Here is a 14,991-nt window from a genome sequence, read left to right as displayed (position 1 = left end):
TTGGCCCTGCTCAACTTTCTACCAGCAATCCTTCCTCATAACCCGCTTGCTTAACCTCCTTTTCTCTGCTTCTGGGTCTTGCTCAGCCTGCTTGTTATCCTTATTGGGTAACTTTCCTCTTGAGCAATTTTTCTCTCCTTCCTGAAACCCAAATATGTCATTTGATCGTGATCTATCATCACATCTTTGCTCTCTTGATTCAAAATTATAAATCTCATCACTTTTCCCTTGAAATCCATATTATTCTGACTAATTTAGAAACAGGTATAGAAAAAGAAAATGTAAAAAAAAAAAACATAAGTTAAAGCTGATTATAGAGTACAGAAAATACAATTGTGTGTCACTAATATTCGTGATCATATATGGCCAGATACCTCATTTGGGTAAAATAAATGCTGCTAATTCTAGAATCCCTGAAACTATATGCAAATGTCTGTGTATGGATAGATAAGTAGATATAGATCTATATATATATATGTGTGTGTGTGTGTGTATATATATATATATATACCATGTGTAATTATATAGGTATATTATATGTAATTATATATATGTATATGTATATAACATTTTTGTTTGTTTATGGAGAGGATTTCCTCAGGCTCTAAGTAGTGTTCGTGATGCAAAAGAAATTAAAAAGCAAATGTATAATTAGTTCATTCATTCATTTCTTATTTCATATATTTTTTTTCAACAAGCGAATGTCTACCATGTGTCAGGAGTTCTTTCAGGACTTGGGGATATGGCAGCGGGCATATCAGGCAAAATTGCTTACCCTCATAAAGCTTACATTTAGGTAGAGGAAAAATAAACAAAATAAATAAGTAATTTTACTGTATGCTAAGTGGTGATAGATTTGATAGACAATAGAAGGGCGATAAAGAATCTTGAGGGATTGATTTTAATGAGGGATTGATTTTTAATTGGAAGACGTAATTTGAGTAAGATCTGAAAAAGGAGTGAGCCAAGAGGTTATCTGAGGTAGAATGTTCCAGACAAGGGAACAAAAATGCAAATGCTTTGGGGTGGGAGTGTGCCTAGCAGGTTTAAGGAAGAGCAAGGAGGTCAGTGTGGCTGGAGTGCAGTAGGGGATGGGGGAATGGGGCGAACGGCAGTGGGTCAGAGGGACAAAGGGGGATCATATCATGTAATGCCTTATTGTCATTACTAACACCTTGGTTTCTACTTGGAGTGAGCTAGGAAGCCTTTGGAAAGTTCTGTACAGACGTATGGTATAGTTTGACGTATTTTGAAGGTAGAAATATCAGGATTTTCTGGTGGATTGGGAATGAGAGAAGGAATCAAGGATAACTCCAGTGTTTGACGTGAGTATCTGGAAAGATGGAGTTGCCATCAGGTGGTTTGAGGAAGACTAAGGAGCAGGTTTCAGTGTGTATTGGGAGTTGGTAGGGCAAGACATGTAGAGAATAATGGAAACTTAGTTTTGGACATGTTACATTTGAGATGCCTATTAGGTATCCAGGTGGAACTGCTGAAGAGGAAGTTTAGATCAACAAGTAAATTTGTGACCCTCAGTCTACAGGGAGAATGGGAGAGACTACATGAGATTACCAAGAGTATGAGTGTAGGGAGAACAGAGAAGAGGCCAAAGACTGGAGCTCTGGGACACTGCAACGTTACGAGATTGTGCCAGATGGAAGAATCAGCAAAGGAGTCTGCGAATGAATGGCCATGATGGGATGAAAAAAAATCAGGAAATTGTGTCATGGAAGTGGTATGATAAGAGTGTTCAAGGAGCCATCACAATTTTAGATGCTATTGATAAATAAGTTGAAGATGAATAATTGATTATTGAACTTATCAACATGGGAATCAATGATGGCCTAAAGAAGAGCAGTTTTAGAAGCACGGTGGGGGCAAAAGACTGCTGGGAGTGGTTCTGTGACAGAATGGACACAGGGACATTGGAGGTGTGGAGAAAAGCGGAACATTAGCTGGAACAGGCATATGGGGTCAAGAGAGGGCTTTTAAGATGGGAAACATAACAGCACACATGTATGGCAGTGGGGATGATCAAATGGAGATGGGAAACTGATGAGTCGCTGGAAAGAGGGGAGAAATGCTGAAGTGAATTTCTTGAGTATGAGAGAGGGGATGATGGCACACAAATGGAGAGACTGGCCTTTGCTAGAAACACAAGATATTTCATCCAAATGAACAGCAAGGAAGGCAGCAAAATATCTGTGCAGTTGTGGGTAGGGGCAGTAGGAACCTGGGAGAAATATTCTTCTGATTGTTGCAATTTCCTCAAAAAAAAAAAGCAGAGAAACAAACAAACAAACAAACATCAGTTACAATGGAGGATGGGACAAGGTTTGAGTAGAGACAAGAAGTTTTGAAATAGTCCTTTGGGAAAGGGAGAGAGGGAAGGGATGAGAAAATATGGTTACTGGATAGTAGTGCAAGTCCACTTAATGGCAATGGTCATGAATTTGAACTGTGACCATTGAGCATGGTTATGACTTTTTAGCTCCACACATGCCATCCTGGGGGTAGGCAGAGACATTGGTGCAATGATAAACATGCATTGAATATCTGCCTGTCACTCAGCATCATGTGAGGTGCAAGGAATACAGGGATGAACACAATAGGTTTATTGTCAACCTTCCTTAAGAAGTTTAGAGTAAGCGGCATGACAGAGCCATGAGTATCTGAACATAATCTGGTTAAGTTATAAGAGGGCTCTAAGCGTTGGAAGGCATGAGAGCATTGAGAAAGCTTCTAAGTCCAATTTGGGGGTTCAGAGAAGACTTTCTGAAGAATATGATTCTCGAAGTGAGTATAGATTTATAAGTCACAGTAAAATCTGGTAGAGAGAGATTGGAACGTGTTGCATTTGAAAGCAACTCTAGGAATTAGAGTTCATCAGGTGAAGAAAGGTGAGGAAATTTCTTCATATGGCACAACATCATGGAAATGTGAGCTAGCATTGTGCGGGGAGAAAGTTAACATGAACACTGTTAGAGTGGAAAATAAGAAGAAAGAGGATCAGCAAATGGAGCTCAGGTCCAAGAAACCTTGCCAAGACATGGTGACAACTGAAGTGTCCTTTGATGGATGATTGGATAAAGAATATGTGGTACGTACATACAATGGAATATTGCTCAGCCATAAGAAAAGATGAAATACTGCGACATTTGCGACAATAGGAATGTGTCTTGAGATTGTCATGCTAAGTGAAATAAGTCAGACAGAAAAAGTCAAGAACCATATAACTTCACTCATGTGGGATTTAAAACTGAAAGCAACAAATAAACAAGACAAACAAAAACTCATAGACACAGACAACAGTTGAGTGGTTACCAGAGGGTAAGGGGGGGAGGGGGAATGGTAGAAGAGGAAAAAGAGGGTCAAATATATAGTGATGGAAGGAGATTTGACTTTGAGTGGTAAACATAATTCAATATATAGATGATGTATTATAGAAATGGACACTTGAAACCTATATAATTTTACTGACCAATGTCACTCCAATAAATTTAATAAAAAATAAAAAAAAATAAAGGGGAACCATTAAAAGGACTCAGCATTTTAGGTGGACCCTTGCATTGTCATGAGGAGGGTGGATTTAAAGAGGGGCTTAGAGGCAGTTACTCACTTGGGAGGCTGTAGCAGCAGATTGGACTTTATACCTGAAATTAGGGTGATGGTCATAGGGATAGAGGGAACAAGAAAGATTTGAGATAAAAATTGTCAGGATGGAATGACTGTTTTTGAATGTAGAGATTGTCGTATTTTATTTTTACTCCATTTCTTGACTACACAAAACTTCCTTAACCTGAGCCCCACATTTCAGAACTGTGTGTCATTGGCTACAGAGGAGGCAGGGTGAAATAATATGAATAGATCGTTTACTCTGTTAGCATCATTGCAATACATACTGTTTTCACGGAAGGTTAGTCGTCTTTTCTTTAAAGAAAAAGATGGCCTATCTATTTATTCTGCATATATTAATTAAATAAATGTGTGTGGTTTATTAAAAATTAAGATGATAAAAAAATAAACAAGATTTATATGTCGTAGGGAAACTACTGTGTCTCAATTTTACTTAGTGCAGTTGGATGGTCAATGAAGTGGTTATTAATTCTGAGTTTCAGGAGGAATAATGCTCACAGTGAGATAGAAATATTATTGTGGTGTGGAGTAACAGATCAATCGGGCAAGAGCAACGTAGAAGACCTGGCGATGTGCCTACTTTTTCCATTGGGTAGGATACTTAACTTCTTTGTGGCTAGCATATGTCAATGGATGTCTTGCCATCTTTCTTAGGATTGTTGCAGGGATTTGAATATTAATGTGTAAAACACTTGGGTAATTTTATGAATGCATGGGTGCATTCGTTTGTAAAAGGGCTGAAGATGGTTTTTTGACATTAAGATACTCACTACATTATCTCCCCCCGCCCCCGCTCCCCCTTGTTTTCTCTTTGGACAGTGTAAAGAACACGACTTGGCAATGATTAACCAGTTGCTGGATGATCCGAAGCTGACAGCCAGGAAGTACAGGGAGTGGAAAGTCATGAACACCTTGCTGATTCAGGACATTTATCAGCAGCAGCAGGACCCCACGTCCACCTCTTAAGGCACCCCCTAGGGACTCGAGGAACCACCTTCCTGCACCTCTGTTGAAAATTCTAGTTGAGAACAAGCCAGGATTCTCTCCCCTTCTGAACCCCAGCAACTCTTCAAGATGCTGCAAGAGCTTACATTTTTTCCTTGAAAGGAAAACTGAGACCAGTTCCTCAAGCATGAGCTCCCTCTGTAAAAATGCAGCCCAGGTGAGGACCAGCATCAATGGCAGCAGGACTCCTCCCAGGTGGAGCGCTTCCTTCAAGACTGGAGTGATCGGGTCCAGGTGAACAGTTCTCGTGTTCCTGCTGGGAGCTCACGGTTATGCCAGGCTCTAGGTGGGATGTGAGCACTCTATCTTCTGTTCCTTGCTCTCAAGAGAATTACAACATTCTGTGGACAAAAGATCACTTTTTACTGGGGATAATTATTCATAGAAACATTCAGTTTTCCAAAAAGAAGAATGTACATATTCTACCTGGTTGGGGAGCTGAGTTCTCCAAATCGTGTTTTGGAGTGGGGGAATGTCTTCTACAGCAGCAACTGAAACAGGACAAATGCTTTTGTGGCACCAAAATCCCCTGCCTTTTTCATGAGTTGAGAAATACTTCATAACAACTGGTATGTGGGAAAGCTCAAGGAGGAGATGCAGTCTATATTCCACTCACTTAAAGAACAGCTTGACCTTTTCACACTTTACCCAGGTGGGGGTGGGCTCTGATTAATTTTCCTTTCCGCAGAACAGCTGAAAGAAAACTATCTCATTACACTTGGAGGCTGTTACTCCCTCCTAGCTTCTCTGAACCACTGTAGAAGATGGTAATAAGTCCAGCAAAGAATGTTTGCTGCTTTACTCCTTGGATGTGGTGAATATGCACAGTATAAACTTATATCAGGGTGTCCCAGGATAAATATTGACAGGATAATTCTGTTATCTGAATTGTTTTAATATGTCTACTCCAAAATAACACCCAACAAAAACAAGAGAGTTAAAACATGATTGCTTTATTTTTGTATGTTTATGTGTCTCTTTGGCTCCTATGTGAGTAGTTACCTATAATGTGTTTGTTATTTAAGTATATTTATAGAAGGTCAAATTACTAGTGTTTTAAAAGATGATACAGTATTATATGTTTCGCTGAGTACATATTCTCAAAGGGTAGACCTTTTGCTTGAGAAAAATAGAAATACTATTGATTATTGCTTCATTGGAGTTGTTACGTTGCACTGTGATGTATGAAGAATGCTCAGGAAATCTTGTGGGATAAATGGGGGGGCATGTAGTAATAATCTTTCATTTTCTGGTCTCTCTCTCTCCATCTCTCACTTTTGCATGTGCACACGTTCTCTCTCTTTCCCTCCCCATAGAAGGCTTAGATTTCTCTGTTTTAAGTCACTCTCTTCACCAGAAGAGGACTTTCATCTTACACTATCCCTTCTAGTAAATAAACTTTAAGTTTTGTGACATTTATGCCCACAAACCCTAAACCAAATGAAACACAACTAATGGGATCTTTTGTGTAAAGACTAATAGAAATGTTTGGGTCTGTGGTTAAAGAGAACTAATTTTATTAGAGGAGCAATATGAACGTCTTCACTTGATAATCATCATGAATATTTCTCACCATAAGAATAACCAGAACCCACCAAAACCCCATTTTGGCCCTACCGCTAGCAAATTGTCAACAAAACAGTTTTCTTTATAGAGTAAAAGTGTGGCTTGATACACAAATGGAAATAACCGCCTGAATTTTATCTGCAAACTAAATGGAAATAGTTGTGGAATATTTCCCCAAGCTTTACTAAGAAGTCTTAATGCTTTGCAAGCAAAAAACAATGTTAGCCTTAGGAAAGTGAAAAAAAAACAAACAGGAAGCAAGTTGTACTGGAAGCTTCTGTGAGATGAGAGGCCAGGCCAGTCATTTTGGTCCAGAAGCACCTATACCAAGTAGAACGTACTGGGTGAGGCCACAGCCATGCAGAAGATGGCGCCTGACCTGTGGGGAGCTTACTGTTGGCACCAGAGAGAAGCACCCATTTAGGTCCTCAGATTGGGCCCTGAAGCGTCTGGTGTATGAGGCCAATGCTTTCATCTTTGTACTCTAGAAACGATCATTGATTCTTTCTGTACTTGGCAGCTATTAGAAGGTTGATTTGTAGGATTCAATGTAAACAAGGTGTTGAGGGAAGGAGAAAGAATAATGGAGGAAATAAGTAATGGATATGGCATAGTTTTCTTCTACCATTTTTTCTCTAGTTTGTAACACCAACCTATAAATTTTAAAACAGTTTTTCCCAAACTGGAGTGTTCCAAAAGCTTTTGACTAGGACTTGGGAATACAGTTCAGTGCTTTACTTTGGCTTTTCATTAACACGTATTTAACTGACTTTTTAGTGTAAATTCCTTTAGAACCACTCAGAGGCAAAGTAGGTCCATGAGAGTACTTAATCAAGCCTGTCAGTTATTTTTCAAAGTCGAGGCTAGCAGTGTTTCCTTTGTTAGTTAAAGTGGTTACTTTGCAGAGTCTCCCCAAATGCAAGTTAAACTGAACTGCACAATTTTGCACCCTGCTCGTCTGGACCCAAATCACCTGCTTGTTAGTGCTTTCCCCTCTGTCAATGCTTTCACTCTATTTTATGTAGTGTTAGGATGGAGGCGCTGCTTCTGTGAGTGCCCAGCTTCAGCTGTCGCCTCGTAGTTCCAGTTTATTCCTGGGGATTGGGTCATCTCTGAAAGGGATTTGGGTAGTTTCATCACGTCTAAAGGAAGCCTCCTCTTTCCCTGTAGACATAGGGTCTGAGGACTGTAGAATGACCCAGAAGAATGGCCTCTCAGAAGGGAAGTAGAGAATCTCTGAGCATAACCAAGCCCAAATCTGTGGCACCTGCTATGGATTAAGATCTTCGTTGGATTCCACTTTGGGGCTGTGGGGAGCACCTCTTCTTTCTAGTGTTAGTCTGTAGACCCAAACTGGGGCCTGATGTGATACCCTCACTGGTTGGTACATTGCAGCGATGCTGAATCAGATGTTCCCACATTTGAAGGGGGTCTTCTGCTTTTCATAATTCTCAGTTCTGCTACAATCTCAGCATCGCATCAAGGCCTAGAAATAATACTATTCCAGAGATTCCAGGAAGCTTAAAGAGAGCTTGTGTTTGGGGTAAGATTTCAGTGTGAAGCCAATGACTTTTATTTAAGTAGCACTTTGTCGTTTGCAAATCAGTGTCTCAGGCTCCCTCCTTCACCTCCCCAGTGGTCTTTGTGGGGTGACTGTGGATTATCACTACTACTTTTGATAGAGGGAGAAAACAAAATCTGAAAAGTGACGTGCCTGGGCAGGGCCTCAGGTACAGCCAGGACTTGAAGTTATGCCTCCAGGACTTGAACTTGTACCTCCCTCCTACTTTACCTTGAGAAGTCCCTGTTGGGACTCATCAGTTTGACTTAGAGTGTGCATGCCATTGCACTGAAATGTGCACCCACAGTGGCTTTTGCAAAGTCATCCGTTTGAAATCTGAGGGGGCCTGTTTTCCTTGAGCACAGTCTCTTCCTTATCGGCCAAATAGGTTTCTGTCCCTTCTGCAGTGACCTGGTGACTGTGAGTTGGGGCTTAACATAATTACTCTCTGCTTTCTTTTCTTCCTTCTGAAAAGTATACTGCTTGTTAGATGCTGTGAGATCCATGGATGAAAGGCATATATCAGAAATGAAGTGCGTTTATTTTGTTTTCCTTTCAAAGAGTGTCAGGCTATGTCAGAGACCCAGCTTAGTGACTAGGGGTCAGGCCCTTAACGTCCTCTCTCAATTTCTTCTCCTGTAATTATGATAATTTCCTCAGATAGCCTTTAAATCACAAACAATATCATAGAGGTGAAACATAGAAAGAAAATATACTTGTAAGTCTTTTAAAGAGAGGTGACGGTGGAAGGTAATATTTTGATACAGCCACACAGAAGACTTGGTGAGTAATTTACGTACAGAGGATGCCATTCCAGAAGTCACTATTTTTTGGAAAGTGGCCATATGCAAAGGAAGTTTCAGGCTGTATCTCCTCTTCAGTCTAATAGAATATGATGTTTGATTGGGGTTTGCCCATTTATTTCCCTTCTGATTTTTTGTATACTTAGTTCACAAGAGAAATCAAGTCCTAGAAATGGGAGGTGACTGCCCGTCCTAAGCTTTTGTAATATGAAATTGAAAAGGGAAGCCCCTGCAACTGGATTTTAACAACCCATTTGAAATGGTCTGCGGAAGGGGAAAGGTCCACTCCCCAAAGCGTGACGGCCACCTCAGTGAACAAGATATTGAACAGCTACATGTTTTTCTATATTTTGAGACAGGAAGCAATTTCCTTGCCTCTTCTGTACGTCTTTACTCTTCCCCATACTACCACAGACCACAGAGAAAACATTAAAAATGGATTCTATGTTAAAAAATAGTTCTTCCATTTCTCTTGCTGTGAGGAGACTTAACTGTTCTGTACTGATGTTTCTTTATCTTAAGTCCAAAGGGGAAGCATGCCCCATGGAGACGCTTAGCATTCTGTAATAAAAACCAGGATTTTAAATCATTGTGTATTTTAATGTCCTTGCATGATGGGGATGGAACTTTTAGCACTTCATGGTGTTTGGGGGCAAGATGTTAATGTGGAAATGACACCTTTAATTTCATTGTGCTTTTCTTCTCTGTCACCTACCCTCTTGGACTAAACTGAGAAAAGTGTCATGGCTCATTTCTCCTGCTTTATGTTTTTGAGGTTGACTTGTAACATTAAAATAAAAACAACGTAAAATATATCTAGTAAAATGACATGGAAAAAATTTGAAATATACTTACTGGTGTTCATTTTCTGCTCTGTAATGTTTCTTCAAAGAAAAAACTCCCAGGAAGTGTTTCATGGCTGGGGTTTTATCTTCTGCAAAGGATATAGTGCCCTCTGGTGGCAGTCACAAAAATAATAGCGTCTACACTACTGATGTTTTCATTTTTAAATAAAAGCTCTAATTTTGCGGGGAACTCTCTTTCAACAATAACTGATGTGGTGTTCTCCAGTGGTCCTCAGTTTATGAGTTTATTAGTACAGAGATATTTATATTTATGTTTTTCAAAATGGTGGTTGATTCACAAAATTTGACACGTTATATAGCCCTTATCATTAGTAGGCACCCACATTTTTTTTTTGTAATATTTAAAAGAATTTGCAGATTATAAAAGTTACAACCTGTGACACGTAAGTTCCTTAAAATACACAAGATATTTCTGTGAAAACTGAACAAAGAAAATATTGAACTAGCGTAACAAAATACCTTTATTTTGGATCCACTGCTTAGAGGAAGTTAGCCTGCATTTGAACTTGATTCACACCAACTCGATTGCTGTCTACAAAACACCATGTCCTTTTTTACCTCTCTCCCAATCCTCACTTTACATGTGAGCTCCATCCTCTTTCCTCCATCCTTCAACCATCAAGTGTGTCGAGGCTCCCACATGGAAGCAGTAAAAATGATCCTAGACCAAAGGGACGAGCAACAGGCATAGGTATAGCATGTTCCTGATTTTTAGAACAATCTTGTATTAGTTTCCTATTGCTACTGTAACAAATGACCACAGATTTAGCAGCTTAAAAAATGTGTTTTCTTATAGTTCTGGAGGTCAGAAGTCAAGCACGGGTTTCCTTGGGCTAAAATGAAGGTGATGGCAGGATGGTGTTCCTTCTGATGGCTCTGGGCGTGGGGGGAACATACTTCCTTGCCCTCTCTAGGTCACCCACGTTCTTGGCCCCCGGCCTCCATCTTCAAAGTCAGCAATACCATATCTCTGCACCATCTTCTCCTGTAAAGCCTTCCTCAGACTCTTAAAGACCCTTGTGATTATATTGGGCCCACCTGGATAATCCAGGAAAATCTATTTTAAGGTCAGCTGACTAGCAACCTGAATTCAATCTGCAACCTTAATTCCCCTTTGGAACATATACACAGGTTCCAGGGAGAAGGGCATGGCTGTTATTCTGCCTATGAAAAACTTCCATTTCAAATACCCCGCTTAGTCTCCCTGAAACATCTATCCCAGAAATTCCAGTATTCCCAAGTTTTAACTATAAGCATGAAAGTCCTTTGTCATGTTATGTGACTTGAGTTAGATTTCCTCAACATAAAGATCATCATAAGAGAGGTAAAATGCAGAAAAAAGCAAAATAATTCCTCGCTTTCAAAATCATGTACACAGGCGGAACAGGTATGGTATTTTAACAGATCAGGTTTTACAATACCTGCATTTAAAGACAGAGCATTAGAAAGTCACGTTTCAGAGTCAAGTATCATAAGCAAAGGATAATTTAAGTCTGACTATCTTAGTTTTATGAGCTTCTCTGCCACGTCCACTTGACCGAGGGCTTTGGCTAAGTCACAGCTCCTCTCCCAAGAAAGAGGAAGGAGAGAATTCCCATAGGTCCTGGCTCTTACAAACCACAATCTGAGCATTACATTTGTCTTTTCTTTTGAAAAATAAGCAAACCTGTATTTGTAGATAATCCCTTCATGCCGCTCTGCTGTTTTCCAGTCACAAAGTTTAGGGAGTCATAGTCTCTGCTGAGCCTGTCTTGGCGGTTCTGTCCAGAGTGAAGGGACAGAATTCCCAGGTGAGCAGGGTGCCTGCCTATTTAGCCAGTTATTTTCCTAGTGCCAAAGGTTATTGCTGTGGGTGCCTGCTTAAATCTGTTCACCCCGCTAGAGCTTTTATCCTTCAGTTGCGATGAGGTTTTGCAGCTAACAGCGTCCTCCCTTTTCCAGAAAATTGTCCTCAGCTAAATGACAGCCACTTAGCCAGAAGGTTGTTATGCTCTCCATCCTAAACCAGCGTGGCCTTGTACAGTGGCTGCCTGAGTCCAGATGGCAACACTTAACAGTTATAAACAAGGTAGTCAGAATTACTGCCATGGGCAGTAAGGTCGGAATGACAGCCTGGGGCTTGCGCTGGCCGTATGGATCTTTGGAGATTGCTAATAGAAAAGGATGTTCCTAGAGACAGGATGTATGGGAAGCCAACTTGGATACAGGGTCCAAAGTATTGCTGGTTCCCAGGAATCACCCCCAAATATTATGAACTACCTTATGTTAGGGGAGGATAGGGGCACATACAGGTCAAGAGATAAATGGCCTATGTTCTCTGGTTTCTAAATAAAAAATTAGAATGGCCATACTTATAACAGGTGGAAGAACATTCATTTCAGTTTTTTGACCAGTAATAATTGGTCAAAGAGAGGCCAACAGAAGTCCCTGAAGTGGCCTCCTTCAGGAAAGATAGTAAGTAAAAGCCAATATTGTGTCCAAGGGGAATGGTAGGGATTGGTGTCACCATAAAAGACTTTCAGGGACAAGGGTAGTTGTCCCTATTCAGGCCTATGCAATTTTACCAGTTTGGTTCCTGAAAAATCAAGGATTATGGCAAAAATCAAGGATTAGTGGATTCTTGCAAACTTAACCAAGTTATATCCCAACTGTAGCTGCTGTGTTGGATGTGGTATCTTTACCAGAGCAGATTACAGCCTCAAGTACATAGACTTTGGCTAGCTAAGTGCCTTATTTTTCAATATCCATCATGACAGAGGATCAGAAGTGTGGGGACAGAACCCCAGAGAGCAATTTCCAGGCTCTCGGCCTCACGTTGAAAGGTGCTGGCTCAGGTAGTAGATAGCAGTCAGCTGTGACTAGTTGGCCATCAGCTGTAACCAGTGAGCCATTGGCCAGTAATATAACTGCTGTGGCTACGCTAGCAGAAAGCTGGGGGCTAGCAAGAAGATGGTGGCTAAGCTAGCAAGCGCAGATTGCAGTTAGGACAGTGTGGGTTGTGGACAGTGTGGCTCCTGCTTCCTGTGTCTCCAACCCAGCCACCAGTGAGAATATAGTGGTATGACTCCCCTATCTATGGCTCCATGGGTGTTCCTTTTTGGCCTCACCGTATCCTGTGTTCTTATGTGGGGAGAGGGACCAGAGGCCCCGCATGACACTCTGCATGACAAGAAGCATTTTCTATTTCTATGCAATAGACCCACATTTACGATCTTGTCCCAGGTCTGTATAATTCTCCTGTTATGTGTCACAATACAGTCAGGAGGGACTGGGACCATTTGAACCTCCACCACAGCGGTCCACTATGTTGGTATTATCATGTAATAAGCAATGGGCAGTGCTCTTGACGCTATGATTGCACACAGGAGCTCCAGAAAGGAAGAGATAAATCCTGCAAAGTTTCAGGGACCTGCCAAATACATATGTGAAATATTTGGGGTCCAATTGCCTGGAGAAAGCCAGAACATGTCATTGAAAGGACACCTTATTGTATGTTGCACTTGTACCAGTAAGAAAGAAGCATTGTGCTTGGTGGGCCTATTAACCCGCCAGAGAGCATCCATTTCAAAAGAAGCACTAAACAACCAGTGTACAGGATGAGTCAGCCTGTTGGTACCTACCAGCCTCCGTCATGGGCCACCCCAGGACTTACACAATGGGCTCGTGAGCAGAGACAGCATGGGGGCAGAGATGGAGGCTAACCATGAACCTAAAACATACGCTCTGTGGGGACAGAGCCACGAGTGCAGTTTCCAGGCTTTCGGCCTCACGTGGAAAGATGCTGGCTCAGGTAGTAAATGGCCATCAACTGAGATTGGAGGCCATCAGCTGTGGCTAGTTGGCCGTCAGCTGTAACCAGTGAGCCATTGGCCATGAATATAACTGCTGTGGCTATGCTAGCAGAAAATGGGGGCTACCAAGAAGATGGTGGCTGAGCTAGCAAAAGCAGATTGCAGTTAGCACAGCGGATTGCAGCTAGCAAGTGAGGTGGGTTGGCAGACAGATGTGGACGGCAGGTTGTGGATAGTGTGGTTTCTGCTTCCTGTGTTTCCAACCCAGCTGCCAGCGAGAATATAGTGACTCCCCTATCTATGGCTCCGTGGGTGTTTCTTTTTGGTTTTACCATGTCCTGCGTTTTTATGTGGGGAGTGGGACTAGAGACCCTGCGTGCTGCCCCGCATGACATGCTCCCTCACCAAACCTGAGAGCGACTGCTACTGCTGAATGTCTTGTCCACTAATATCAAAACCAAAGCTGAGTCCCAAAAAGGTATCATGCTTTGAGGAGACCAAGCAGCCACTCGTTGGCAAAGTGACTAGGTTGGATGTCTTCCTGTTGCCTTTTGATGCCAAACCGTTTGTTCCCCTGCGCTCTTCTCAGGATTTCACAAGGGAGTGCCTCAGCAAACTGAGGCCTGATGGAATTATATCGGTCCCTCCCCTTTAATGGATTCCTTGGAGATGTGCGTGTGTGTGAAGGCAAAGTACAAGCTGGGACACAATGGTAACTTTCGGAAAGACAGCCAGCAGGCTACCAACACACAGATCTTGAGATTAACAATCGTTACCTCTTTAGAAGTTGACCAATAATAACTACACATTGGCCCAATTCAGGGTTCAGTCCCTGAGACTGTTCCCCTTCGCCCATGCTTGCACTCTATTACTGGCTACTGTCTTTTCTTAACCCTGCGCTGTCCTTCTCTCTCCCCATGTCATGCTGGATGCGACATCTTCTGTCTGGGAAAAGGCAATGTTTCATCCTGACTAGGATTGGCAAGGATTCACGTGTGGATTTGCCTTTCTTTTCTATAGTGCCTCAGCCACCACGGCCATTGAAGGGCTCACACGAGATCTATGCACAGGATCCCATGTAACACCACTGTCATGGACTAAATGTCTGTGTTCACCAAAAGTCCTATGTTGAAATCTAATCCCCAATGTGATGGTATTTGGGAGTGGGGCCTTTGTGAGCTAATTATGTCATGAAGGTGGAGCCCTTATGGACGTGATAATAAGAAGAGGCCAGAGAGCTAGCTCACTCTACCTCCTTCAGGTGAGGACACAACGAGAAGTCAGGAGTCTGCAACCCAGAGGCTCTCATTTGAACCCCGCCATGCTGGCACCCTGATCTCAAATTTCCAGCCTCCAGAACTGTGAGAAATAAGCCACCCAGTTTATGGTATGTTGTTACAGGAGCCCGAGCTAAGACAATCACCTTAGACAAGCAGCCCACTGTGTGGCCAAAGAAATGAGGCCGGGTACATGTGGGATTCAGTGGCTCTATCATATTCTGTGGATTCTTTGTACCCCTTACCTAACATCTCCCTGCCCCCTAGCTCCTGGTGATCACCATTCTTATCTTTGCTTAGCTTATTTCACTTTGCATACTGTCCTCCAGGCTCATCCATGTTGTCACAAATGACAGGGTTTTCTTCTTTTTTAAGCTGAATAATATTCCTATCTATCATCTATCTATCTATCTATCTATCTATCTATCTATCTATCTATCTATCTATCTATCTATCTATATCTCACTTTTTTTTAAATCCATTCAT

At 41.7% G+C, this 14,991-nt stretch overlaps 2 protein-coding genes across 11 annotated transcripts in view; one reads left to right on the top strand and one right to left on the bottom strand.

Moving 5' to 3' along the window:
- The window catches only part of IPCEF1 (interaction protein for cytohesin exchange factors 1), a 149,938-nt gene extending 141,643 nt beyond the window's left edge, over nt 1–8,295 (top strand). For all 10 annotated transcript variants that reach the window (XM_033094804.1, XM_033094743.1, XM_033094766.1 and 7 more), the window contains one exon: nt 4,456–8,295. In XM_033094804.1, coding sequence (XP_032950695.1) covers nt 4,456–4,602 — 147 coding nt within the window. In that variant the 3' untranslated portion in view covers nt 4,603–8,295. The remainder of the gene's footprint in view (nt 1–4,455) is intronic.
- Nucleotides 1–14,991, bottom strand: part of OPRM1 (opioid receptor mu 1) — a 164,114-nt gene that overhangs the window by 62,486 nt on the left and 86,637 nt on the right. The window lies entirely within an intron of this gene.

This window comes from Rhinolophus ferrumequinum, chromosome 3 (assembly GCF_004115265.2).
Source record: "Rhinolophus ferrumequinum isolate MPI-CBG mRhiFer1 chromosome 3, mRhiFer1_v1.p, whole genome shotgun sequence".
Taxonomy (NCBI): domain Eukaryota; kingdom Metazoa; phylum Chordata; class Mammalia; order Chiroptera; family Rhinolophidae; genus Rhinolophus; species Rhinolophus ferrumequinum.
Note: the sequence above shows the minus strand (reverse complement) of the source record. Positions and strands in the feature narration are given on the sequence as shown.